Source organism: Balaenoptera musculus, chromosome 10, assembly GCF_009873245.2.
Source record: "Balaenoptera musculus isolate JJ_BM4_2016_0621 chromosome 10, mBalMus1.pri.v3, whole genome shotgun sequence".
Lineage (NCBI taxonomy): Eukaryota > Metazoa > Chordata > Mammalia > Artiodactyla > Balaenopteridae > Balaenoptera > Balaenoptera musculus.
Window position 1 is genome coordinate 7,686,032 of NC_045794.1, and position 25,449 is coordinate 7,711,480.

At 41.0% G+C, this 25,449-nt stretch overlaps 1 protein-coding gene across 1 annotated transcript in view; it reads left to right on the plus strand.

The window, feature by feature from the left end:
* A2ML1 (alpha-2-macroglobulin like 1) overlaps positions 1-21,012 on the plus strand; it is a 43,947-nt gene extending 22,935 nt beyond the window's left edge. The window contains exons 20-36 of the mRNA XM_036865585.1: positions 89-215; positions 1,352-1,473; positions 2,038-2,089; positions 2,451-2,534; positions 3,985-4,161; positions 4,319-4,400; positions 4,761-4,917; positions 7,909-7,983; positions 9,100-9,262; positions 10,858-11,072; positions 13,824-14,039; positions 14,418-14,545; positions 14,719-14,809; positions 15,113-15,181; positions 19,296-19,398; positions 20,206-20,247; positions 20,767-21,012. Coding sequence (XP_036721480.1) covers positions 89-215; positions 1,352-1,473; positions 2,038-2,089; positions 2,451-2,534; positions 3,985-4,161; positions 4,319-4,400; positions 4,761-4,917; positions 7,909-7,983; positions 9,100-9,262; positions 10,858-11,072; positions 13,824-14,039; positions 14,418-14,545; positions 14,719-14,809; positions 15,113-15,181; positions 19,296-19,398; positions 20,206-20,246 — 1,902 coding nt within the window. The 3' untranslated portion in view covers position 20,247; positions 20,767-21,012. The remainder of the gene's footprint in view (positions 1-88; positions 216-1,351; positions 1,474-2,037; positions 2,090-2,450; positions 2,535-3,984; positions 4,162-4,318; positions 4,401-4,760; positions 4,918-7,908; positions 7,984-9,099; positions 9,263-10,857; positions 11,073-13,823; positions 14,040-14,417; positions 14,546-14,718; positions 14,810-15,112; positions 15,182-19,295; positions 19,399-20,205; positions 20,248-20,766) is intronic.
* The last annotated feature ends 4,437 nt before the right edge of the window (positions 21,013-25,449 follow it).

A 25,449-nucleotide genomic window follows, 5' to 3' on the forward strand; every position in this document is an offset into this window, starting at 1 on the left:
TGTCGGTGTCTCTGCCCCCATATTTTCCTAAACCTCTGTGTATTGTCTCCTTTACTCCGACACTTTATCACTCAAATATCCTCTTCAGGTTCAGACTAAGCTGGCTAAATCAGAGGAGTACCAGGTGGAACCAGGGACAGACTCTCAGGCCTCCAGCTGTCTCTGTGCTGATGAATCAAAATCCTATCACTGGAATATCACAGCTGTCAAACTGGGTAAGAGAAGGAAGTGGCAGATGGGCAAGGAAAGCACAGAGACTGAGAACTCTACCCTTTCCTCTACTGTATTTGCTTTGTTTTCTCTTTCCTCTTTGTATTTGCCTCTATTTTTCTCCCTCCTAATTCTATGTTATAAAAAAATAAGCGAATATTCTTTGATAGATGACCAAAACATTATCCACACTGGACTATTCTGAGAGTGAAAGAGGGAGATTTTAATATTTACGCCAGGACAAGAGATAATGTTACTAGTCAAATACTTACTATGGGCTATGGGCCAGGCACTGTCCTAACTGTTTTACATGAATTAACTCATTTAATCATCACAATAATCCTATGAGATGTCATTTGCTCTTGGATTAAGTCCTTGCAACTCAAAGTACAGTCTTTTGGTGTATTAGTTATCTACTGCTGCTTAACAAATTACCCTAAAATTTAGCAGCTTAAAAGAACAAACATTTATTATCACATAGTTTCTGTGGGTCAGTAATTTGTGCAGTGTAGCTGGATGCCTCTTGCCCAAGGTCTCTCATGAAGTTCAGCCAGGGCTGTGTTCTCATCCAAAGACTTGCCCAGGAGAGAACCCACATCCAAGCTCATTCCAAAGCCTTTGATCCTCATGGACTGTCAGACTGAAGGCTGCAGTTCTTGGCCTCAGGTGTTGGCTAGTGGCCTCCTTCAGTTTCCCATCACATGAATCTCCCCACTGGGCTGCCTCATGACATGACAGCTGGCTTCCTCCAGAGTTCGTGGCTTGAGAGGAAGAGTGCACCTGAGACAGAAGCTGCAGTGTTTTTTATAACCTAAGCTCAGCCGTGACATCTCATTGCTTCTGCCCTATCCTCTCCATTAGAAGCAAATCACTAAATCCAGCCCACAGGCAAGAAGAGGGGATTACACAACAGTGTAAATATCAGGAGGCAGGGATCACTGGGGTCCCTTAGAGGCCACCTACCGCAGAATGTGGGCTCCACCTCAGATCTACTGAAATAGAGTTTGTATTGTAACAGACAAGAGCCGCAGGTGATTTGTATGCCATTAAGTTTAAGAAGCACTAATCTAGAGGGGAAGAGACCTCATTGGTACCTCTGCCAATAGGGCTGATGTCTTCCTTTTGCCCTCTTTCTTCTCAGGTCATGTAAACTTCACTATGAGCACTAAGATTCTGGACAGCAATGAACTCTGTGGGGACCAGAAGGGGTTTGTTCCAGAAAAGGGCCAGAGTGACACACTCATCAAACCAGTTCTGGTCAAGGTGAGTTTCCTGCAGGCCTAGCTTCAGAGGTAGAGGCAGCAACCAAGCCAGGGATGGTCAGTGTGTGTCTAACCACGTCAGTCTCTTGCAGCAGTCTTACTCCAACGCCAATCAGGCAGCTCACCTTTATCCTTCCCTGACCCCCTTCTGCCCTTAACTACTTGCTTAACCCATACTGATGGTCTATGGAAGTACCTAATACAGTACCTGTTACTTTGTAGACACTCAATGAATGTTAGTTTCTCCTAAGAAAATCCCTAATGTCATCATTCGCTGCTTCCTGTCATCATGAACCCCATTGTCAATCCTGTCTCTTAGAAGTTTCCTAAACTTATCCTTAGCTCTAGCCCAGAAAGAATTTTACTGAGAGGCCCCTCCCTGGGTTGAAATGGAGTCCTTCTGAATGTCAAAGAGAAGCTTTGTTCTCTCCAGTTCTGAGTGAAGCCCTGGAGCACAGGCAGGGCCTCTTCTCCCCATTTCCCTTCCCCTTCCTATTCCTTCAGTGCCACCTGCCCTGATACTCATCTATGTTTTTTCACCCATCCTTGTCTCTCTCCATGTCAGCCGGAAGGAGTCCTTGTGGAGAAGACACACAGCTCACTGTTGTGCTCCAAAGGTGGGTGAACACAGAGAGGGGTTGGTGTGAGAATTCCCTTAGCAACAGGAGGTCTTCTTAGGCAAAAGGAGGAATATACAGGACAAGAAGAAATAGGAGAGTCTAGGGGTGCCATTCCCAATGGGGCCAAGTAGCTGAAAGGCAGGATGAAGAAGAGAAAATGTACAGCACAATTATGGCTCTCGCTGGAATTTATTTTCAGCAAAGACCACTGTGATAGGGTAAAAAAATCTACGTCCAACCCACGGAAAGCACTGGGTACAGAAAACCCTGGATTATGGCAAGTTTTTCTGTGGTTTGGGCGTGAGAACCCCCACTATTTCCACCTTTTATTGTTTTACCTTTTCTCTGCCCCTCATAGGAAAAATGGCTTCAGAATCCATCTCCCTGGAGGTCCCTGTGGATGTTGTTCGTGATTCAGCCAAGGCTTATGTTTCTGTTCTGGGTAAGCAACCAGAGATTCTTGGCTCCAAAAGGAAAAATGGGGCCAGAGGCTGCCAAGGTGTGGCATGGGTTGAGGCCTATGGCCCTATCTGGAGGAAGGTATGGTAGATTAGAAGTGATGAAGGAAGAAGAGCTTATTTTACAAAGTGGGCAAATACAGCCTGTGCAGTGCAGATGGGATTAGACAGACGTATACTCTAGTTAAAAACAGAAAAGAGTCTCGGCAGGAGGAAGTTAAAGGTCGTTGAAGCTTGATATGTATTTAGGTTTAGGTCTATAAATTGGGTGGAGGGGAGACGAAATGTTTGCAGGAACCATTTAAAAATGAGGACTTCAAAAAATAAAAATAAAAATAAAAAAAAAATAAAAATGAGGACTTCATATATTTGAATACAGTTTTGGGAAGATTCAACCATATTTACATAGGACATGCCACTTCTTTAGGCAAGGAGAGGGAGCAAATAGAAAAACATGAGCTTGAAAGTTGTATCGAACTGGCTTAGGATCCCAGTTCTGCCATTTAATAGCCATGTGACCTTGGATAAGTTAATGAACAATTTCGATCCTTCTTTTCCCTTCTGTAAGACAGTGATAATAACCTACCTTTCAGGACTGGTGTAAAGATTAAATATAATAAATTTCCCAGCACAATATCTAGCCCATAGTAGAAGGCCTATACATGTTAGGTTCTTTCTGTACTCTAACCCCCTACCCAGATCCCTTCCAGGTGAAAATGTCTCCGTTTTGGCTGTATTTGATTCATACCTCTGGACTAGCACTCACCTCACTGTATTATAGCTCACTGTCTCTGTCTGTCTTCCACACTGCATTGAGGGATCCTTGAGGACAAGGGCCACGTCTTTTTCATTTTTGTTCTTAGTACAGTTCCTGCAGTTGACTTTCAGTACATATTTGCACATTTGAGTTGAACTCAATGACTAAAATGCAGATGTTCATGAGTCACTTATGTCAGGCTTACTGGCTTGTGAAGTATATGGAGGGGTCAAGAGACATAACGAGGAAAAGCGTATCAGGAGTGTGTGTGTGCTTGGGAGAGACTTGGTGATTTGGAGGGTGATGTATTTATATGCAGTGGAGGCACTTAGAGATTGAGACTAAGCATTGCAGGTTTTATTACAAACCTCATCAGCTTCTTGAAAGCCATGAACGCCCTCAGGTGGCCTACATACCTCTCTGTGTACTCCAGCACCTTGTACATACCCGATATTATATATGTTATACTTGCTTATAATAAATTAGCATTACAATGTATTGTAACTGTTTGCCCCCCCTGACTATGGGCTCTTCGAGGTGGAGGCTCTTGCCCCCCAGGTCACAGAGTAGAGACTCCCTAAATGATAGTGAATACGTGTTTGTTAAATGTATGATAATAACTCTTAAGGGTTTCTTCTTCTGCCACCACCTTCCTTCCCTCTCCTTTTGGATCCCAGGGGACATCATGGGCACAGCCCTGAAGAACCTAGACAGTCTGGTGCAGATGCCAAATGGCTGTGGGGAGCAGAACATGGTCTTGTTCGCTCCCATCATTTACGTCTTGCAGTACCTGGAGACGACAGGGATGCTGACTGAGGAAATCAGGTCTCGAGCAGTGGGTTTCCTGAAGCTGGGTGAGTTGGTGTTCACTCTTGGACACCTTGTCTAGCGCCTATGATCGGTGATAAGACTCAGGGAAGTTCAGCCCCTGAAGTGTCCCTCATCCTTGAAGGCCATGGGGGTGTTTTTTGAAGTTATCACTGTCATCTAAAACCACATCTGGCTTCCCAGGGTACCAGAGGGAGCTGATGTACAAACACAGCACCGGCTCCTACAGTGCCTTTGGGGAGAACGATGAAAATGGAAACACATGGTAATGTTGTCCAGTTCCCCATGAGTTCTGTACCCCAGAGCATAATTCCTGAACCCTCTGGAATTATTCCTCTACCTCTCCCCTTAACCCCATTCCTTCTTGCTTTCTATCCTCTACCACTTTAATACTGTTTATTTCAGCTTCATGTATGGTCAAGCCCCTTACCCTTCTCTCTGACCTTGTACCTCCCAGCTCTTGTCCCAATGAATGCCAATTAACGCCTCCCTTTTCCAAGCTTCCTATGGCATTATGTTTCCTCAACTTCCCTTCTGGAACCATTCAACAGAATAAACTGTAGAACTATTGCACCCTCCCCTGGAAATCCACCGTCATGCCACATTTCCCTCTTTACCCATACAGGCTGACAGCCTTTGTCACCAAATGCTTTGGCCAGGCTCAGAAACTCATCTTCATTGATGACAAGAACATCCAGGATGCTCTCATGTGGATGGCAGGAAACCAGCTCTCCGATGGCTGCTATGCCAACGTGGGAGAGCTCTTGCACACAGCTATGAAGGTGCGGACCTGCCCAGGGGCCCACAACCCACTGCTGTGTCTGGGAGGGACTTGTACCTCTGAGTGAGCAGAATCAAGAGAGCACCGGCCTGAGAGTCAGTTCTTCAGGTCTCAGGCCTGGCTCTGGGTGACCTTGGTCAATATTTGTAACCAGTCTGAGCATTCAGCTTCCACATCTGTAAAATGAGAATATGTACTAGAATATGGTTCTCAAAGTATGGTCCCCAGATCAGCAGCATCGGCACCACCTGAGAACTTGTTTGAAATGCAAGTTCCAGGGACTTCCCTGGTGGTCCAAGTGGTTAAGACTTCACCTTCCAGTGCAGCGGGTGTGGGTTCCATCCCTGGTCGGGGACCTAGGATCCCACATGCCTTGCGGCTAAAAAAACAAAATATAAAACAGAAGCAATATTGTAACAAATTCAATAAAGACTTTAAAAATCTTTTTTTAAAAAAATCAAAAAAATCTTAAAAAAAAAAAAGAAATACAAATTCCAGCTCTCACCCCAGACCTACTCTGAGGAACTCTGGGAGTAAGGGCAGCAACTGTGTTTTAACAAGCCCTCTGGGTGACCCTGATACTTGCTAAAGTTTGAGAACCACTGGACTAGAAGATCTCTGAGCCTTTTCCTATTTCCCTAAGTCTGAAGCAAAGCCATTTCCTCTGGTGGGGACTCCTAGACAGCTCAGTGTCTTTTGTAAGGGGTTTACTCTCTGGCAGGCACTAAGTACTCTATCTGATATTCATATTTAATGTTTACAACAAATCAACATGCTAAGCACTGGCATATCATTATTAATTCCATTTTACAGATGAAGAAACTAGGTGCAGGGGTTAAGTAAATTGCCTGAGGTGAATGCTAGTGGGCGGCAGGACTGTAATTTGAACCACAGCACTTGGACTCCAGAGGCACTGTTCCCGCCCATTCACTGCACTGCCTGACCTTTCCCAACACAGGGCAAGGTGTCGGGGTGTGGGCAGCTTGTTCAATTCAGAACAGACCGAGGGAGAGAAAGACTGTACCAGCTTTCCTAGAGGAATCGTTATGCTACTCCAGGACCTGGATTAAAAATCTTGAGCACTGGGACTTCCCTGGAGGTCCGGTGGTTAGGACTCTGCGCTTCCACTGCAGGGGGCATGGGTTCAATCCCTGGTCTGGGAACTAAGATCCCGCATGCCGTGCGTTGCAGCCGGAAAAAAAAAAAAAAATCAATTAAAAAAAAATCTTGAGCATTGAAAACCAAATCTCTATATGATTCATTAGTGTTCCTTATGCAGGATCTTCCCAGTGTCCCCCATACGGGGGAGTAGTACAAGCCAGGACGTGACTACAACAAGACCCTAGAGGTTTTTCTTCCTCCTGTCTTACCAGAGCCAGCCAGTCTCTCAAGAAACCCATCATTTATGTTGTCAAACTTGGTGGTTCGGTCCTTACCGGGAGCTCCAGAGTTAAACCCAGCTTATTAGTTGTGTATTTTTTTTTTATACATTTATTTATTTTATTATTTTATTTTGTTGACTGCGTTGGGTCTTCGTTGCTGCGCGCGGGCTTTCTCTAGTTGCGGCGAGCGGGGGCTGCTCTTCGTTGTGGTGCTCGGGCTTCTCATTGCGGTGGCTTCTCTTGTTGCGGAGCATGGGCTCTAGGTGCGTGGCTTCAGTAGTTGTGGCTCTTGGGCTCAGTAGTTGTGGCTCGCGGGCTCTAGAGTGCAGGCTCAGTAGTTGTGGCACACGGGCTTAGTTGCTCCGCGACATGTGGGATCTTCCCGGACCAGGGCTCGAACCCTTGTCCCCTGCATTGGCAGGCGGATTCTTAACCACTGTGCCACCAGGGAAGCCCACAGTTGTGTACTCTTGAACAAACTATTTAACCATTTTAAGTGTTTGTACTCTTATCTATAGAACAAAGATAGTAATTTAGATTACATATATTTTTTTAAAAATTGCTAATATCCTTCTGTGAAAGGCATTAATCAGGAAGATGTTACCTATTCTCCTCTGGAGAAGAAGCTGGGCTTTATGCCACTTGAGGGGAACGTCCATTTGGGGGAGGCTCAGATTCAGTAAAAAATCTGAGAATAAGAGATTTTCTCCTTATCCCAACTCCCTCCCCCCACTTTTTTTAAAACCTGTTATCCTTCCTAACACCTTATCTTGGGTTTCCTAAATACCCACTCAGAGCTGAAGACCTCATGTTACTTCTTGCAGGTTACCGTATAAGGCTGTGCAGTTGTTGAAGTCCAGCCAGTTCTCCCCTCCACTGTGTGTCCTGGAGGCTTGGGGCTGTGGTTAGCCTGTGGAAAGGAGCGCTTCTTTTTTTTTTTTTTTTTTTTTTAAAGAAAGCTGCGTTTTATAGCTACTTTATTTATTTATTTATTTATTTATTTTTGGCTGTGTTGGGTCTTCGGTTCGTGCGAGGGCTTTCTCCAGCTGCGGCAAGCGGGGGCCACTCTTCATCGCGGTGCGGGGACCGCTCTTCATCGCGGTGCGCGGGCCTCTCACCATCGCGGCCCCTCCCGCTGCGGGGCACAGGCTCCAGACGCGCAGGCTCAGCAGCTGTGGCCCACGGGCCCAGCCACTCCGCGGCATGTGGGATCCTCCCAGACCAGGGCCCGAACCCGTGTCCCCTGCATTAGCAGGCAGACTCCCAACCACTGCGCCACCAGGGAAGCCCTTTTTTTTTTTTTTTTAATATTTATTTTTTTATTTGCCTGTGCCGGGTCTTAGTTACGGCACTCAGGATCTTTGTTGCCGCTTGTGGCATCTTTAGTTGAGGCATGAGGGATCCAGTTCCCTGACCAGGGATGGAACCTGGGCCCCCTGCGTTGGGAGCTTGGAGTCTTAACCACTGGACCACCAGGGAGGTCCCAGGAGTGCTTTTTAAAAAATAATAATAATAATTCATCCGTTCAGAGGGGACACATTTCTGCAACGTGCATGCAATTCTTCATGTGCTGGCTGCTGCCCTGACTTCCTGTCTCCGTTTCCATCCAGGGTGGAGTCGATGACAAGGTCTCCTTGACTGCCTACATCACGGCTGCGTTGCTGGAGATGGGAAAGACCACAGATGTGAGTTTCTCTAGCTCCTCCCCTTGACAGTCTCCTGATCATGCCTGTTTCTAGAGAAAGTCACCTATTTTTGTCCCTAGCCAGCCTTTTAAACTCAAAAGAGGATATGATGATTTCCTTATCACTGCCCCTTTTTTTTTTTTTTTTTTATTCACACACACACACACTGTATTTTATTTTTACAAGACATAAATAGACTGACACCAAGCATTGTACATGGATGACCACAACAAAAGCAACAATGATTGCAATTACCAAACATGAAACACACTCATACTATGTCATAATATTGACCTTCAGTCCAGTAATCCTCCACTGTAACAGCTCCTTTACTTTGCAGTGAAAATTGATTTGTATATTCTTTGCCTCTGAGTCCTTGTGGGATTTTTTTTTTTTTTTTAAATTCAGACAGAAAGTCACAAAAATTATACTCATCCTCATCAGTTCACTCAGTCCCATGTAATTAATTTTTTTTTTCATCTTGATCTTTTGTTAGCACTTTTATGAGTTCATCAGTTTTTCATTAGAGTTCTGAAAATGCTTATTCATTCAGTTCAGCAGTACAGTCAGTTACCAGAAACCTGTACTTGTCAGAGTCTTTTCCATGAATTTCTTGAAGATGAAACCCTTTTATAGGAACATATTTGCAAAATCATCAGAGTACACCCAGAACTGTCTGTAAATGACAAAAGACTTAAAAATGACCACGGTTAAAGATTTGATGAAAGTTCATAATAATGCAGTTGACAAGAAAATTAGTTATTTCTGAGATATACATTTTAAAGTAATAACTAGGATTATTACTTATAACATTATACCAGAACTTATAAGATTTTTAGAAATTTCATGTAATGTCTGAAACATTTATATTAACATATTTCCATACATATTTCCATACAAATACAAATATAAGATTTTTAGAAATTTCATGTAATGTCTGAAACATTTATATTAACATATTTCCATACAAATAACCCAATGAAAGTTTAGTATTAGTTGTTTTGTTTGTTTTTTTATACTGCAGGTTCTTATTAGGCATCAGTTTTATACACATCAGTCACTGCCCCTTTTAAAAGGAATGCCTTATAAATTCAGTTCTTCATCTTCACTTTTTAGGACCTGATGGTGAGTCAGGGTCTGCAGTGTCTCAATCATTCCGTCTCCTCCACCACCAACCCCTACACACAGGCCCTACTAGCTTATACTTTCACTCTGGCTGGGAAAATGGACATCAGAAACATTCTTCTTGAAAAGCTAGATCGACAGGCTATCATCTCAGGTATGCTGGCCATGTTAGGAATTTTTTGCTTTCTTGTTTTTATTTTATTTATTTATTTTTGGCCATGCTATGTGGCTTGTGGGATTGAACCTGGGCCCACCGCAGTGAAAACGCTGAGTCCTAACCATTGGACCACCAGGGAAGTCCCAGGAGTTTTTTGAAATTGTGAAAATATGTGAAAAATTTCCCTAGTCTCCATAGTCCCACATATATTCAATTCTAGGATTCATTTTAGTAAAAGTTAAGTCATAAAATCATTGTTAACAGTTTTGCAGGAAAGCCCCTGAAAGTCCTCAAAGGCATGTTATATTTTTAACATGAAGAGAAAATAGATGGTAGAAACTAGTCAGAAAACGTATTGGCATTGGAGAACCACCCTTTTGCAGATATTTAACAATTCTTTGGTGTAAAATCATGGAGTTTGATGGGGTATGACTTGAACTTGGAGATTTCTCAAGGTCCTTTTCAAACTTTTGGATGTATTTAGAATAATATTTGATATTCTGGGAACTCCCTGGTGGTCCAGGGGTTAGGACTCGGCGCTTTCATTGCTGAGGGTAGAGGTTCAATCTCCAGCCGGGGAACTAAGATCCCGCAAGTGACGTGGTGTGGCCAAAAAAAAAAAAAAAAAGTATTCGATATTCTAACAGATCTTGTAAATACAATATTAATGAATTTTATTTACCTAGCTGTTTATTTAAAATTATACTTCCAGGCAGAAATTTAATCTCAGCTTTCATCTATACGAATGTCATTGCCGAGTTGTCCTCTCATATGGGCTCTGGGTAGTTTTTTGGCCTGTGTGTAAGCAGCTCTAGTCGTGGAATGGGGATCTCAGACAGTGGGTGGAGTTATATCTGCTCAGGTGTATATCAGTTTAATGTGATTAACTCTTCTCCATTATCTTGCATGGCAGGCTGACATGTTTTCTTTTGTTCTTCCACTTAGATTGCCTCCTGTGGGCTATGTATTTATTATCTCTAACCTTATATTTAGTTAGACTTCTAGCTTCCACTCTTCTCATTTCTACTTGCTGTTTGTTGTCTTCAAGTTACCTGCCATTGTGGCTGTCATAGAGTCGGGATTTGGTCTCATATTTTATTTGCTCGCCCTCATTAGCATTTCTTCTATGGTTTCTCAGAGTTCTTATGCATGTTCTGCCGTTTTTATTCTTCTTAAAATGTTAGACCTTTGATTAAGGAAAATAAATGCTGAAAATTAATAAAATTTTGTAAGCCAAAAAAAAAAAAAGACCCCAAACACATAAAATTCTTAAAAGAAGTTTCTACTTACCTATCTCCATTAACATAAGAATTTATAAATTAACAAGGGAGGTTCTGATATCATTGCTGGAGGCATTTATTGATGCTCCCAGCTTTACCCTGGGGAATTATGTGCGGGTGTACACACTCACACACACATCCTTGCATGGACATGGTGGCCAATAAATCAGAAGATTTGAGAAATATTTTTTTCTAACTCACGATTAATTTTTGGTTGGTACTTTCTCTGGTTTAAGGTGTAGCATTTACAAAGTGAATATGGGAAAGTCATTTCCTTCTAAGACTTTCCTAAGTACGTGTTTTTCTCCATAGGAACGTCCTTTCACTGGAGCCACAAACCTACTCCGTCATTGGATGCCAGCCCTTGGTCTGAGCCTGAGGCTGTAGATGTGGAACTTACGGCATATGTGTTGTTGACCTGGCTCAGCAAAGCCAACTTGACTCAAAATGAGATAAAGAAGGCCACTGGCATAGTGGCTTGGTTGGTCAAGCAGCAAAATGCATATGGAGGGTTCTCCTCCACTCAGGTAAGTAGCCTGCTCTTCTGCCACTCATCAGGTAGGGTTAGATCCCATGTGGAGAGAGAGGAAAAACCAGGATTAGATCTCGTGTGGAGAGAGAGGAAAAACTATTGCCCTTGCCCTCTAGGTCCAGGGACTAATCACTCTATAGAAAGGGAGAAAATCATGCGAAAAATATATAGAAGGGTTCATAAAATTAGGTCATTTGAGCACATAAATAGTACTCTATGCATTTAAGTCTCTTTCTTTGTAGAGTATGAAACATCATGAAATCTATGTTCTACATGTAAAGAGGACATGTATAATTATGGCTAGATTTACATAGTCACAAACTAGAAAGCCAGTTATGGGGTCTGTAAGCATCAAAGCAAGATTTTACAGGTATACCTCCTATTTCAGGTATTGGAAAGCTGGTAAGATAGAGTCTTTAAAAAGTTTACAACCTAGAAAGAAAGCTAGGAAAAGTTGTATATATTACATAGCAGGATCTGGTTACAGAACAAAGATACAAAAGTTACAAAATATTGAATTTCAAGAGGGAGAGCGACCTCATATCAGCTTGAGGGATAAGAAAAGTCTTCACAGGGATAAGAAAAGTCTTCACAAAGATACAAAACGTACAAAATATTGAATTTCAAGAGGGAGAGAGACCTCATATCAGCTTGAGGGGTAAGAAAAGTCTTCACAGGGGAATGGCACTTGAGGGAGATCTAAAGGGACATGTAAAAATTTTAGGCAACTATTGAAAGGAAGGGGGAATAGTCTGAGTAGAGACACCCATTTGCAAAACCGTAGAATGGCTGTTGGGAAAACTGGTTTAGCTGAAGCATAAAGGGACTTAGTTGAAAAGGTAAGGTAGCTTCATATTATGAAGGGCCTTGCATGTCAGGCTCAGTTTCTGCCTAATTCTGAGGAGCCATTAATTTTTTTAAACTTTGTTTCAGAAAGATTAATCTGTCCCTTGGATATGGGATGATTTAGAGGAGAGAGACACTGGATTTGAAGAGATCAGGAGACTATTTCATTTGTCTAGGTTAGGGGTAAAGAGAAATCGAATTGGTGGGGTGGCAGTAGGGAAAAAAGGAGGTGGAATTGTATGATAAATTCAAATAATGTCATAAAAATCATCTTAGATGATCACAGAGAGAATAGCCATTAATTCATTTGTTCTGTAAATAGTATTAAATCCCTACTCTTTCCACGTCACTGATGATACAGAGGTAAACAAGAAAACACATTTTTTGTTCTCATAGCGATTATAGTATGACTTGTTGAAATCAGGGCCAGTTTCACTGAGGATGTAACATGTAAAGTAGACCTGGAAGAATGAACAGATTTTAATAGATGGAGTGCCTGGTGTAGATGTTAAGAGATGATGTTAAGACCTTGCATATGGTAATGACTTAATTGGAATTTTAAAAAGTTATATGGTACTATGTTTCCTTGTTTCAGGGAAATTCTTGGCCAAAGATCAGGAAAGATTTCCTTCTTCTTGCTGAGCCCTAAATAATCATAATATATAATTTTAGAAAGCAGAGGATGGAATGTTTAGAATTCTCCGTGACAGATATATGCCAGAGTTGCTTTTCAATAAAATCCTTGGCTATTACAAGAAGTCACATATTACCCACTTCGGTTTTTAGGTGATGGTGAGGTCCCATTCCTTGAATAGTCTCCACATGTCCAAGGAATAAAGAAAGCCCTCCTGGGCTCCAGGTCACAGAGCATAGACAAAAAGTTGTTTGTAGATGGCCAAGCTGCACAGATATAACTTGTTCACAGCTTCCCCTGGGTTGATACCTGTCTTCCTATCTTTATATGACAGTGTGATGTCTAAATATGACTGTTCTTTTTTGTTTGGGATAGGGAGAAGTGGGGTTCCTTTATTATGCAGTAGATATTTGACAAAGTTTCGAGCATACAGAAATTCCATAACACAGAGTGAGATATGACAATTTTGCAGAATATCTCATTCTTTTTTTCTTTCCTCCGGTTGTAATTTATATAAATCATGTTTTCAGAAAGGAAAGGCTCACACTTTTTACGTGATGCCATACTCTCTTAGAAACAGTTTATCTGTCTTATTCCCGGATGAAGAAAAGATTGTCACATGTCATAATGGCTAAGAAGCTTTGTCCTTCAAGGAGGGGTTTTCCAAGAATCCCCTGATACCCTGTGCCACAGAAGATCATTATGCAATTAAATAACTTTGAAGAGCATGCAATTTTTAGGGTTATCAAGTTACTGCTGTTTCTTCCCCAAATAAGGAAATTGCAAAATATATATTGAGCAGTGATCCACTCACTTTTTGTTTTTGGTTTTTTTTTACCAATTAAAAAAAAATTGGAGTATAGTTGCTTTACAATGTTGCATTAGTTTCAGCTGTACAGCAAAGTGAATCAGTTATACGTATAGATATATATATACTCTTTTTTGGATTCTCTTCGATCCACTTACTTCTAACAATAGCCCGTTCTGAAGCTAGGTTTCATTGCTGAATATAAATATATGAAATTAGCCTAACGACCCATGAGTGTTCAAGAATGACTTGATGGTGATTTTCTATGCAGGTAAGATATTATGATTTCTACGTTAGCTTCCCCAGCATTGGTGAATGTGGTTCTTAGATCCTTAGAGGAGGTATCATCCAAGCTAGTGAACAACAATCAGGTGTGTAGGTTACAGGGTTCTTGGAGGTTAGTTCCAATGGCCCACAAAACAGTAAGCATATGCCTGATGCCTGATTGTTTTCCTCAGGATACTGTAGTTGCTCTCCAAGCTCTTGCCAAGTATGCCACTACTGTCTATGTGCTGCCTGAGGAAGTCAACCTGGCTGTAAAATCCGCTCAGAATTTCCAGCACACTTTCAACGTTCAAGCTGCCAACCGGTTGGTGTTTCAGCAGGAGACTCTGCCCGATATCCCCGGGGTGTACACCTTGGAGGCCTCAGGCCAGGGCTGTGTCTATGTGCAGGTAAGCAGGGCTCCAGGAGGACTAGTGTGCGTTGGGAAGGAGAGTCTGAGGGCATCTCTGCCTCTAGTAGAACCTTCTCTCATCTACCTTATTTGCAAGGAAAGTCGTTCGAACCGTACCCTCTTTTTATTTTTTATTTCTTTTTTATTGGAGTAAAGTTGCTTTACAATGTTGTGTTACTTTCTGCTGTACAGCAAAGTGAATCAGCCACATGTATACATCTATCCCCTCTTCCTTGGATTTCCTTCCCATTTAGGTCATCACAGAGCACTGAGTAGTGTTTCCTGTGCTGTACAGTCGGTTCTCATTAGTTATCAAACAGAACAATCTTTAAAATCCTTCCCAACTCTGATCTGGTTATCTGTTTCCTCCAACTAGACGGTGCTGAGATATAATATTCTGCCTCCTAAAAGTGTGGAGGCCTTTAATCTTAGTGTGGAAATAGCGAAAGCTCGGTGTGAGCAACGTACTTCACCTCGATCCTTGGCTCTGACCATCCATACCAGGTGAGGACAGCGGAGGTGCGGTGGGGGGCACCTAGACCATGGAAGCTGAGCTGGAGAGAGAGAGAGAGAGAGAGAGAGAGAGAGTGTGTGTGTGTGTGTGTGTGTTGCAGATGCACAGTGTGCCGAGAGGGAAGATAATGGACTCACACAGGTTTGCTTCTTTCTGCCCTCAGTTATGTGGGGAGTCGCAGCTCTTCCAATATGGTTATTGTGGAAGTAAAGATGCTTTCCGGGTTCAGTCCCATGGAAGGCACCAAACAGTTAGTAAGTTGCTTCTGTTTTCTATCTCTGAGGGGGGCTTATTATTATAGCTTTTAATTATCATTAAAAAGCTGGTGAAATGGGCATCATGGTTTATACATACAACTCATGATTGTATTATCTAAATGGGCTACAAAGGTGCACCAGATATATGATATGGAACCTGTTATAGTCTTGGTTCCTTTTTCTTACCTTTTCCACAGTATATATTGTTTCTGCAACCATGGCAGAGCTTTGGAAGATTACTCTAGGGGATAGGGAAGGCTCTGGCTCTCAGTCTCCTTTTTTTTCTCCTTTCTTATTCAGCTTCTCCAGCAATCACTGGTGAAGAAGGTTGAATCTGGACCTGACACACTCAACATCTACTTGGAAGAGGTAGGGATCAGGAACCGAACCAAAGAGCTTGATCGCTTATGTGTCTTTTCAACTTCCCTTCTAATGTACATGTACTAGTGTCACACACACGAGGACGAGGAACCTGGGAGATGGAGTTCACAACCACGAGATGAACTCTACTGGTGTACCATAACATACCCCTTTGCATCTCCAGGACAGCACTATCTAACAGATACAAAATGGGAGCCATCTGTGTTCTTTAAAAATTTCTAGTAGCCACATTAAAAAAATTAAAGAGAAACAGATAAAATTAATTTACTTATATATTTTATTCAATTTTATATACCCAAAATGTTTTTTTATTTCACCATGTAATTAACATACACAAGTGTGAATGAGGTATCTACATTTTTTTTTTTTCTTACTACATCTTTGAAATCCAGTACGTGTTTTACACCAACAGCACATCTCACTTCTGACTGGCCACATTTCAAGTGCTTAATACCCACACGCAACATGACAGCTCTGGAGAATAACAGAGTGGTTAATAGCTGAGGCTCTGATGCCAGAGTGCTTGGGTTAAAATCCTGTTCTAACATTGGCTGCAATTGTTGGATGATTGTTTCCTCATCTGTAGAATGAGGGTAGGTAGTGGTAAAAATAGTTACCTATCTCACAGAGTGGTTGAAAGAATTAAGTGATTTAAGACATGAAAAGATATTTGGAATTGTACCTGGTATGGAGTAAACCCTCCATAAACATTAGCAATTATTATTATTATTTTATAATGTAATGTTAATGTTAATTAATTTTCATTAGACATTGTATGTAACTTTTCATTTCAACCAAATAAGGAGTTCTCAAGGACTAGTAGTATTCTAAAAACTGTTACGATGCTTATTTCATCATACTCTATTTAGCACAAGGAAGAAAGGTGGCATTATTATATAACTGACAGACAAGACTATCTCCAATTAAAATTAACTGTTGTTAGTAATGTTTTCCACTCCCACACCAATTCATCTTACTGTAGTTTTCTTATCTGCCAGGGGGTGGCTCTTTAGGGTAAGTCCTGTATAGTTTCTTTTGAGACAACTCTGGTTAGTGTATCAGGAAAAACCCTGAAATCATGATATTGTAGTTGTTTAAACATTTTGCAAAGTTTATGATGCTTTCATACACACCTTCTTTGAGTCTCACACGGCACCCCTCCTTCTACGTAAGGAGGCTGAGGCTGAAATGATAAGAGTGAGTGTGCTTGTCAAGTCATCCTGTTTGTCAGTGTCCAAGCTGGGAGTAGCACCTGGGGATTCTAATTTCCATGACACCATTCCTGAGACTGCAATGGCAGGCCGGTCAGTGTATCCAGCCAGCTTTGTCAGCTTCTAATCTGAGACATCAAGTCGAATGGTCTAAAAGCCAACCGTCATGATTATATCTGTGACTATTTCCTTTTTCTATGTATCTTCTCCCCTTTTGTCTTGATCAGCATCACCAGAGGACAATCTGATTCACATTTAACAAGTTATTCTTGCTTTTATTCCTCTTCTCTGTTGTTTTTTGTTATTTGCTTGCTTGGTTTGGGGGGGTCTGTTTCATTAATTTCTTCATTATTTCTTTTCTTTATTTTGGGCTGAAGGGAAGGGGAAAGGACATTTTTTGTTATTCTTTGTCTAACTTCTTAAGTTGAATGCCGATTTGTTTATTTTTAGTCTTTCTTATTTTCTGATGAATATGAACTATAAATTTCCCTCTAAGTATATTCTGTCTTTGTCCCACAATTTTTGACAAGCATTGTTTTTATTACCATTTAGTTCTATATCTTAATTTTGGGGGAAATTCATGGGCTATTTAAAGCCATCTTTTTGTTACTAATTTCTAATTTTATTGCATTATGGTCTGAGATCATGATAGTGAGCCTCTGAAATGCATAGAAGTTTCTTTTGTGACCTAATATATGGTCTTTTTTGGAAATGTTCATTGTGTGCTCCAAAAGAATGTCCATTCCCTTTCTCTTGGGTATGGATTTGATCTAGATCTAAAAGTCCAAGATGATTATTTCTGTTGTTCATGTCTTTGTTAACTCTGCTTATTTTTCTGCTCAATCTATCAGTTTTGGAAAAGGGCTTGTTAAAATTTCTAATTACAATTATTGATTTGTCCTTTATCCATTTATCTATGCAATTCTGTCAGTTGTTTCTTGATATATTTTTCAACTATATAATTAGGTATGTATATGTTATGAACATATCTTTTACAGTTTTCCTTTTATTAGTATACACTGTGCTTCTTTTACACTAATTATATATGTGTATATATATATATATATATATATATATATATATATATATATATATATTTCTCTGCTTTAGATTTCTACGTACACATGCACTTTTTTTTTTTTTTTTTTTGCCTTAGATTCTATTTGGTCAGATATTAAGCCTGCTATCCCAGCTTTCTTTTGGTTTATATTAGTCATTTACTTTAAATCTTTATGGTAACTAAATGATCAACGAGAACAGTGGTTCCAAAGATTTTTTTCCAGGACCCCTCTCTACTCTTAAATGACCTCAAAGAGCTTGTGGTGATGTGGGTTACATTTACTGACATTTAACTTATTAGAAATTAAAACTGAGAAAAATACTAAAATATTTATTGTCATTTAAAAACAACAAAGATAAACTCACTACATTTTAATATAATATTTTATGAAAAATGTATTTCCCAAAACAAAAAAAATGAGAATAGCAGATTGTTTTATGTTTTTGCTTTAATATTTAGCTTAATCAAAGAGAGTGAAATTCTCCCATCTGCTTCTGCATTCAATCTGTTGCAATATCACACATCAGGTAGCTCCCTTACACTAGTACAATGAAAGAGAATGAGAGTGAAAAAGGCAAATAACGTCTTAGTATTATTCCAAAAAGAGTTCTGATCTCACAGGCTGCCAGATACAGTCTTAAGGATCCCTGAGAGTTCCTGGACCATGCTTTTAGAAGCACTGTACCTAAAGAAATCTCTTTGGAAATATCTTCCAATTAGGTGTTTCTAACTTCTTATTTAAATTTACAACATAGGGACTTCCCTGGCGGTCCAGTGGTTAGGACTCAACTCCTCCACTGCAGGGGTCACAGGTTTGATCCCTGGTTGGGAAACTAAGATCCTGCAAGCCACGCTGTGCAGCAAAAATAAAATAAAAGTAAATAAATACATAAATTTACAGCATAAATCTTATTTTCTTTTTATATTAGATTAATTTATGCAATTCTTTTGAACTCTCCATTTATTCACTTATTCAACAAATATTTATTGAGCCACCAATATATGCCAGATACTATTCGACATGATAGAGATGCAGCAGTAAAAACAGTAGACATGACCCCTGCCCTCATGGATTTGATATTCTAATGGAGAGACAAGCAATATACAAATTTTAAAAGTACATATATATGTGCACACACACACACATATTCAGGAATAATTTTAGTAGTAATCAGTACTACGCAGGAGTGTGGTGGGGCTAGGCCAGGATGTGATTGTTTTAAAGTAACGTGGTCAGGGGACTTCCCTGGGGGTCCAGTGGTTAAGACTCCGCCTTCCAATGCAGGGGGTGCGGGTTCCATCCCTGGTCGGGGGAGCTAAGATCCCACATGCCGCGGCCAAAAAACCAAAACAGAAAAAAACCCAGAAGCAATATTGTAACAAATTCAATAAAGACTTTAAAAATGGTCCACGTCAAAAAAATCTTAAAACCATAAATAGATAAAGTAAGGTGTTCAGGAAAGGCCTCTCTGAGGAGACGTCATTTGATCAGAGACCTGAATGAAGAGAGAAAGGCGATCGGGAGCATACAGGTGTTGGAGTGAAGTGGAAGCCTCCGTTCCTTTGGCCACTTCACTTAATTTAGTGGAGGAGCCACGGGTTAGAGTAGACCAAGAACAAACCCATTTTACAGAAGAACCAGGAAGCGGTAAGATGCTAAGAAGAAAAAGCCAGGAAGACAGCAGGAGGCAATATTAGGAGTGGCATAGAGCAGAGGTAGAAGGGCTTCAGAAAATCTGTGTGAAGACAGCAAGAGTCTTTTAACCTCCACCTGACAGAGATGTTATTTTCACTTTTGTTTTAATGTGATGTTTGTCTGTCTTCCCCACAGCTTAGTAAGAAGACTCAGACCTATACCTTCACCATCAGCCAAAGCCTGTTGGTCACCAACCTCAAACCAGCAACCATCAAAGTCTATGACTACTACCTACCAGGTGATGGCCAAGATTTATCTGCATCTCGCAACATACTTCTACCTCATTCTTCATGATATCTTTCTTAATTTTACGGATACTCCTTTCCAAGCCAAGTGCACATAATTACATTATCTGATCTCCTAAAGCATTTTAAATCAATTACATGCCACTTAAAAAAGTCTTCTGCACTAGACATATTTTATACAACGTGGTCCATAGACTGAAAGAACGATGTTTTCTAAAGACTAACTATTCTTTTTTTTTTTTTTTAAAGATTTTTTTTTTTAATAATCTATATTGTTTTTTTTTTTAAACTTTATAGCTACTTTATTTATTTACTTATTTATTATTTTTGGCTGTGTTGGGTCTTCGGTTCGTGCGAGGGCTTTCTCTAGTTGCGGCAAGCGGGGGCCACTCTTCATCGCGGTGCGCGGGCCTTTCACTATCGCAGCGCCTCCCGTTGCGGGGCACAGGCTCCAGACGCGCAGGCTCAGCAGTTGTGGCTCACGGGCCCAGCCGCTCCGCGGCATGTGGGATCTTCCCAGACCAGGGCTCGAACCCGTGTCCCCTGCATTAGCAGGCAGATTCTCAACCACTGCGCCACCAGGGAAGCCCAAGACTAACTATTCTTAATATTTTTGCTGCAATGACTAATTTACTACAAGTGTGCAAATATTAGTCATTGGAAACTTGCTGTAATTCTGAATGTGCTCATAACCTGTAGAAATCTTTTGAAGAGGGTTAAAGCAGTAACTTTTATGTAGTATTTTCTCTCTGAATGTATTAGGCCTGCAATATAATAATATATGTCATTTAATTTTACAGATGAACAGGCAACAATTCAGTATTCTGATCCCTGTGAATGAGGTAAGCCCAGAAGAAAGAAGGCTGGGCTTTTGGGGTAGGGTGGCAGTATTCAGAAGTTAAGGAGACGTTCTTCTGAGTTAAGGGTATTATCTTTTGGAAGCTTATTTTTGATAAAGTGGACTTTACTTTTTTGTCCTGAACTCTTTTATTAAAAAAAACTGAGGTATAGTTGTTGTACAATATGTCCTAAACTCTTGAAGAGAGAATAATCATCTCCATAGTTCACATCAGAAAAAATTAATAGTGGCATTTGTATGAGGGGTTCTATGTGATTTTTAAAAACAGTATTTTATTTTTTTGGCTGAAAATTTTCCTAATTATTACATTATATATCTTTTTATATAAAAATACTAAGACAAAAGTACAGATTACCTGATTCTACTTCCCTGAGATAACACTCTAATAATCCCATTGTGTGTTTTGTGAGATTTTTTTTTACTAGTCAGGAAAAAACTCCTCTATCATTGTGAAGACCTTCTGTGTATCATGATGTCTTCTGTCTTTGTTTTTTCCCTCCAGGATAGAAGATGGAAAGAGACTAAATGAATTCTCCACGACATTACTGGACAGCATTCTTCTGTCTCTTAAAGCAGAACCCGTTCAATCAAACAATTTGGTTTCTCTTGTTAAAAAACAAAATGCAGGACTTCCCTGGGAGTCCAGTGGTTAAGACTCCACGCTTCCACTGCAGGGAGTGTGTGTTCAATCCCTGGTCAAGGAACTAAGATCCCACATGCTACGTGGTACGGCCAAAAAAAAAAAAGCAACCAAATAAAATTGAAAATCGAATGGGCTATATTAGGTGATTTATGAATTGAGCAGCATTTCTTCTAGCAACCAGAAGGGTGCTCCAAGGGGTTGTACAAAATTGAAGGTGTTTATATAAAGAAGGGTAGGGCAAAGGAGCTCTTAGCAAAAGAAAAGAAAGAATTTTTTTTAGGCCACGACATCTTTTTTGGGGGACTGAGGGGGAGGGAATGGCAAGGGTTTTATGGCATAGATTGCCTCTCCTTCCTCTGGGGGATGGAGAAGGCCCACGTGGCATATGACCTTGTTGGTGCTGACTGGAAAACTCCAGACTAGTTGATTAAGATTACATTCCTGGGGAAGGTGGAAATGGCAGTTAGGTCAGGTATTAAATCTAGATTTGGTATCAGGGGCTTTAGCACAAGTGACACCATTTTGGGCCTGTGGTTTTTCTCTTTAACACTCAGATTGACTAGTGAGTGGGTAACAGATGGGTAGGCCTGAACCTCAGCTACTTTCTACGACTTCACAGATGCACAGGTGCCGGAATAAAGGGCTGGGGAAGATGGGCTAGGAATCATCACACAAAGGAGGAATTATATGGGAAAGCTCCTTGGGGTAGGGTCATTGGTTTAACTATTCTGTTGAGCCATTTAGGAGACTCTCCAGAGAGGAGATGGTGGTAGAGGGTGTTCCAGGGAAGATAAAAATGTCTTCCTGGAGGTTAAATCTAAGGGAAGATGTAATTTAGGTCTTTGGGAGTAGACTAAAAAGATTTTTTTCTTTTCTTTGAAAAGAAAATCTGTGTGCTCGACTCTGTGCATATTTCTGTGGTTACCAAAGGTTCTGTTTAAAGATATGGTTATTCTTTAACAAAAACTCACGATTTGGCTTCTTCCTTAAACCTTTTGACCCAGACTTCGCAAAGAATCGAGTCAAGTATTCAGAGAGAGGTCCAAAGAGAATCCTAATTAAGGGACTGTGTTCAGCCAGTCTGTCACTGCAGGGCAAGCAGTGATTGATAATAAGAAAAGTGGCTGGCCACAATTCCCTATCATCTCTGCTTTTCTCCAGCCTGATCCCCCCAGCCTTTTCCCACTTGGGATACCTATGGTGTAAACTCTTCCTTGGGGCAATGCTTTTGTTTTGGAAACAAGTTTGGAGGCAATGGGATGGGGGTTGGGGAGCAATAAGTGATATTTAAACAGAGAAGATGCTCTAGGTAATTACACCCTTTTACTTTGGATGTCCACGCACTGATCTTGCTCTTCTTAGATCAGAAACTCTGACCAGAAGAGTCAGGGAAAAGTAAGTCCATGATGTAGATATTTCCCTAAACCCAAGGCCACGCTTGCATATTTCCTTACCTCCTCCACCCTAGACTTTGCCCTGCTCCTCTTAGGAGTTCCCAAAGTGAGAGAAGACGGGGAACATACCCAAAGGAGGTCATCCCTAAGCCTGCCTTACCCTTCGGTATGATGGGAAGAGAACGGAGAACTCTAGAGAAAAGAGAGCAGTCATGAACGCTCCTCCCACACAGTGAAAGCCCCACCCCCCCTGTACTTTTGGGTCTGTAGCTCCTGCCAAAACTTCCCATTTTTTTTGCAATGGAAGGAGGTGGTGGTCCTCAAGATTTAAGAAGTTATATCTGGCCAAAAAAACATATCAAATGATTATAAAAACTATTCTTGTGTCTTTGGGGTTGAAAGAATATCTTATGATTTAATATTATCAACTACACTGAAAAAGGGAATGTTCATGAGAAAATTTACATTCTTCAACTTACTGAAATATAAACGTTTGTGCATATTTGAGAAGCAAGGTGATTTTAAGGTTTAAGTAGTGTTTAGCATTAAAGTGACACTTAGTGTTCTAGTATTTATAGTTAAGTATTCAATACAGGCATTTATTGTATGCCAGGTACTTTGCCAGGCCTGGGAATACAGAGATAAATAAAGTAAGGTTTCTGGGACTTCCCTGGTGGACAGTGGTTGAGAATCTGCCTGCCAATGCAGGGGACATGGGTTCGAGCCCTGGTCCGGGAAGATGCCACGTGCCGCGGAGCAGCTAAACCCGTGCGCCACAGCTACTGAAGCCCGCGCGCCTAGAGCCTGTGCGCCACAACAAGAGAAGCCACCGCAATGAGAAGCCCGCGCACTGCAACGAAGAGTAGCTCCCACTCACCGCAACTAGAGAAAGCCCTCATGCAACAACAAAGACCCAACGCAGCCAAAAACAAATAAATAAAATAAATAAATTTATTAAAAAAAAAAAAAGGTTTCTATCCTTAAGGAGCTCACAGACTATTGGAGTGAGAAAAAAACCAAATCAACAGTCATGATATAGTGAGACAAAAATATAATGATAGAAAAAAGTACATAAAGCTATGGGAGTACATAGGAGAGGTACCTTCCCAGACTGAGGTGACGGGGTGGTCAGGAAAGGCTTCTCCAGGTTGGTCCCTGAGCTGGATGAGCAACAACCAGAAAAAGAGGGAGCAAGTTTGGGCAAAGTGATCTACGTGCGAAAGGCAAAGAGGTGGAAGAAGGCTGGTATTTCCCCAGAGTAGTTCAATGTACTCCTGGATGATGTGTGTGTGTTTGTGTGTGTGTGTCTGTGCGTAAGCAGAGAGAGGTTAGGTCACGAATTGCTTTTTAGAAAGATTATTCTAGGGACTTCCCTGGTGGTCCCGTGGTTAAGACTCTGCACTCCCAATGCGGGGGGCCCAGGCTCAATCCCTGGTCAGGGAACTAGATTCCACATGCTGCAATTAAACGATCCCGTGTGCTGCAACTAAGACCCAGTGCAGCCAAATAAATAAATAAATAAATAAATATTGGGGAAAAGAAAAAAAACTATCAAGGAATTCCCCAGCAGTCCAGTGGTTAGGACTCCATGCTTCCACGGCCAGGGGCCCAGGTTCGATCCCTGGTCAGGGAACTAAGATCTCACAAGCCGTGTGATGTGGCCAAAAAAGAAAAAAAAAAAAAAACCTATCAAACGTGTGTATTCTATTGATAATACATCATCTTTTTGTGGGAGGTATAGCTTAACTTTAGTTAACAAGTGTCCACAGGAGACATGTTTTCTGTGTGTGTGTGGAGGTAAGTGGATTGGTGGGGGTGTGCATGGAGGGTTAGAAAGGTGGAGAGAAAGAGAAAAAAATTAAAAAGATAGAAAAAGACAACTATAAAATTACAAGGCTTAGATAAGAAGTCATCTAAAACTGAGGTTTTTAAATCTTTTTTCTACTGTACCATGAATGAGATGACATTTTCACATGCCATCCTTGCCCTGACTCATCTCTATAAGGAGACCCAGGATTATCTCTAATTCTGGCTTCCAGCATTAATTTACCCACTTAACAAAATATAAGAGTACAACCTCTATGGACAGCAATTTTGCAATAGTTACTGAAATATAAAACATGCACATATTTTGACCTAACAATTACACTTTAAGGAATTCATTTTACAGTTATGCTTGCATCTATGTGTATTGATACATGTTTAAGAATATTGTGGCTGTAAAATACTACAAATAACAAAAATGTTTATCAATGTATCTATATTACAAAGATGCCCATTCAACATAGCTACACAAGGGAATACTATGCAATTGTTAAAGAAGAATATGGCAGCTCTACGCAGCCTCTTATAGAATAACCTCTAAGGTCTATTCTTAGGCCCCAATCCTTGGAGGTACCTTTGTTGTCTTTCTTTTTTCTCACATCCCACATCACATCCATTACGTCAGTAAATCTTATTGGCCCTAGCTTCAAAATATATCCAGTACCTGACCACTTCTCACCTCTTCCACTGTTATCACTCCACTCTACTGCAGATGCTTCCTGACTGGTCCCCATCCTTGTCTCTCATGCCTGTTCTTATCACAGCAGCCAGAGTGATCCTGTTAAAAAATGTAAATCAGATCATATTACTCCTCTACTCAAATCCTCCCAACATTTCTCAGCCAGAGGAAAAGCTGATGTCAGGTTTTGTAATCATTACTTGCTTCCTCCCTCCCTCCTCCAGTCCTCCCTTGGCACTCCCACACTTCTTTACACCTCTGACCTCATCTCCCTCTCCTCCCTTCCCATCTCACTCTGGTCCAGACACACTGCGCTTGCTCTTCCTGTAGGGGAGGGAAAAGTTTCCTTGATCCTCTTGAGGTTCCTGGCTGGGTCTGAAAGTTAAACTGACAGATTAACAGAAGAAAAGCATACACATTTATTTAATATAATTTTGATGTGACTAGGGAGCCTTCATAAGGAAATGAAGACCTGTAGAAATGGCTAAACCCACATATTTTTATGCTAGGTTTGATGAAGAGTGGACAGTCAAGGAGAAATCTGACAGGTCAAAGGGTATGAGGGAAATGTCGAAAACTGGGAGGAACTCAGCAAGACCTGTTTGTTCGGCCCCTTCTTGGCATCTCTGGCTTCAGAGGTAAGGA